We start from the raw sequence: 3,061 nt of genomic DNA on the forward strand, positions 1-3,061 counted from the left end.
GGTCCAATACCTTCTGCCCAACCCTAGATGCTCCTACTATCCCTTCTGTAGCCTGGTCGCGTAGTACTTACCATGGGTACAAATCAGTTGATGCGTCAACAGTAGATCGACCCTTTTGAGGTAGATCGCGTGTCTGAATGATTGCACCATGTCGATCTACTCCGTTGATTACGCAATCTTCATTGGATGATGACGTAATCACTTTGACGCGCCGTCGTCGGCCATGAATCTCAATACTGGATCGGGTCGCATCCCATCAATCAGTCCCTTGTTCCCAAAAGCCAACTGTCACTTCACCGCACAGGTGATATAATTTGCGTTTTGTCTAGACATTTTCTTTTCTGGTACCTTTCACCGAGATGCATCTCCAGCAACCGAGCCGAGGAGTGTAAAGCTACCCCAAATTCGCAGCTCTATGTCAGAGTACTAAAAGCCAGACCACACGAATCACTGGTTCTGGGATGAGACAACTTTGCAAGCGCATGTTGAGACGCAAACACGTGAAAGCGATGTACCACAAATACTTTGTGTTTTTTTTTCGCAACCCACGAAGATATAAATGAAAACGTACTATGTGCAGCTTCCGCTGACCCCGCAGAGGACCGACACGTTGAATTAGTTGACTGTACGACTCCTGCTTCTGCTCACGACCAAAACACCAATGACTACGACCAAGTTGCTGCTGCTAACGACCGAGATAATGCTACCCACTACCGACGGTTGACGATGCAGGTATACACCAATCCCATTGGTCACAATCAAATCGCTTCTGTAACTGCCACAAATCACCGCAATACCGCTGACCACGACCGAGTTGCTCCTACAGTTGGCCGCCGTCAAGATATCATTGGCCAACACCAAATTGGTGCTGTTGCAGCTCGCCAAATTCTATGTGTCAACACTAAATCCCTGCTACTAATGACCGAGCTTCAGGTGGCTCGTGTCAATACATCTGCTACTCGTAGCAGCGGGGGCTGTTGACGTTGGTGCGGATAGCTCCTCGTCGGGACGTACTGACGAGGAATATGATCGACGATGAAGCTCAAAGTGATGACGAACACACCGACAATGCAATTATCGACCTATCTGATAGTGAATACGAAGGCAGAATTGGCGATCCGGACTATGACGAATCTGAAATTCAGGTCGTTGATGCTGACTGGACTCAACGATCCCGCTAGCTTGGGTTTGAAGTGATTACCGTCGAAATGGTGATAACAGGTGTCGTGACGAGCAAGCTGCTGATATTACCTAGTCGATTCGCTTAAATATACCACTACAAACTAGTATAAACTCGGAATCATCGTGCACAATGTGCATGTAAAAGCAATCTCACGAGCTTCATTCCATATTAAGTTATTCGATAGCAAACCACTGAGGTTGTTCCGAGCTTTGTATGTAATGGGTCGCAACCTGAGTTGCAATACAAAAAGGTAAGATATTTGTGACCTACTAGCGATACATACCGTACCCATTAGGTTTATAGCGTGGCCATATCCATTTTAGCATAATCATCTCAAATCATGCTAGATTATGTTACTAAAAACAATGCGTTAAACCTTGTGGTAATCCAAACGGTCCTATCGCATAAACAACTGCTTCCGCTTCGTGCTGCCGCTAGCGGTTTGACGCTGGGCTGTCGTCTTTGCTGTGCTACATGAACACCGCGAATAGTCGCACTTTGCGCACGCTCGGGTGACGGCCAAATTGGTCTTCGACGGCGGGTCATTATCTGGCACGACCGCCGGTTGCTCCGCTGCACCTAGTGGGGAAGAACAGGATCAGTAGCCTAAAAGCAGTTGCGAAGAGAGTAGCGAGGGTAGGCGTCCTGACGGTGCCATTTTTATCGCCGTCGTCATCTCCAAGGAACACACAACCGTCTCAGCTGTCCCGCAATCCCAACGCCCCTCAGGCTGACCGAGGAGCATCCATGCTTTCTTCACGTGAACCACGTCGCCTTGCTCAATACTTTACCTGTTCCTCGGAGATGCCCAAGCCATGCACCCTGCAACCGCCGTAAGAAAACTGTTTTCCGCATAACAACTCCTTCCCCGTGGCTCGTCCTGCATTGGGGACTCGCGGCGGAAGACCTTCGACGCTGTTGGCATAAAATAAGTAACGAGGAGACGGACGCACGAGAGCGCTTAAATAAACCCGTTTGCAAGCCTCTTACCGAAACTATACTATAGAATGCTAAGCCATTTGTTTCTAAAAAGGCTATCTTCCCTTTTACAAATTCAGAGTGTTGAGTTAAGACTATCTCTTATAACAGATCATTAAAGCTTGTACGATGATGATGATGATGCTGATGTTGAAGCAATCTGATACATGCCTATCTCCTACATATAGTGTGACGAGATGATTATGAATTGTGCCATATTTGCTTTGTCGGACAAGACGGTCCAGGGGTTGTTGAGCTATTGTAAATGAATGAAAGCACCGCTTGTTTAGAGGCCGATCCCTACTACTCCTTTTGCAAACCTTTACCAAAAAAGCGACCTTCGGCGACAGAACTTTCACAAGTGTAAAAAAAAATAACCGAATACATTTCATTTTTGTTATTCCATTTTAGTAAAAACAAACATGTTACATGTTGATATATAGTATTGCTATGGAATCGAAACATTTCCGCTGAAGCGGGCTTATTATATACATTATGCAGTACCCTGATAGCTCCGCCCTTTCCGTTGTTTTCTTTCCCGCAGTGCATCATGTGTCAGACTTACGTTTTTACGCTACGGCTGTATTACCTTGCGCATTGTTTCCGGTGACATGTGCTCATTTGGGATAATATCGTAGAACGTGTTGTTGAAATATTGAGAATCAGGACGAATTAAGCACAATTTTGCTCCGTATCTCGCCTCAAGTTGCTGATTGTCCCACCTGACCCCCTTTTGTATTCTCCGTCCAAACTTCAATCGCGGGCTTTAAACCTCGAGCAAGACAGTAGGCAACAGGCTCTCCCAATGGCTCCGACTGTGAACCCGGCTGTCGAGCATACTAGGACGAGCTCAAATCGCCCACCAATAAGCAAGCTAACTGCCGTGTGAATAGCACGAAG

At 46.7% G+C, this 3,061-nt stretch overlaps 1 protein-coding gene across 1 annotated transcript; it reads right to left on the bottom strand.

The window, feature by feature from the left end:
• Window positions 1–1,580: 1,580 nt before the first annotated feature.
• PPTG_20960 (hypothetical protein) lies at window positions 1,581–2,713 on the bottom strand (the record flags this gene model as incomplete). Its single annotated transcript, XM_008894387.1, has 3 exons — window positions 1,581–1,762; window positions 1,975–2,005; window positions 2,666–2,713. 3 exons carry the CDS (start codon window positions 2,711–2,713, stop codon window positions 1,581–1,583), a joined length of 261 nt encoding a protein of 86 aa, XP_008892635.1.
• Between the last annotated feature and the right edge of the window lie 348 nt (window positions 2,714–3,061).

The sequence above is a fragment of the Phytophthora parasitica genome (genome assembly GCF_000247585.1).
Source record: "Phytophthora parasitica INRA-310 unplaced genomic scaffold supercont2.2, whole genome shotgun sequence".
In the NCBI taxonomy this organism is placed as follows: Eukaryota; Oomycota; class Peronosporomycetes; order Peronosporales; family Peronosporaceae; genus Phytophthora; species Phytophthora nicotianae.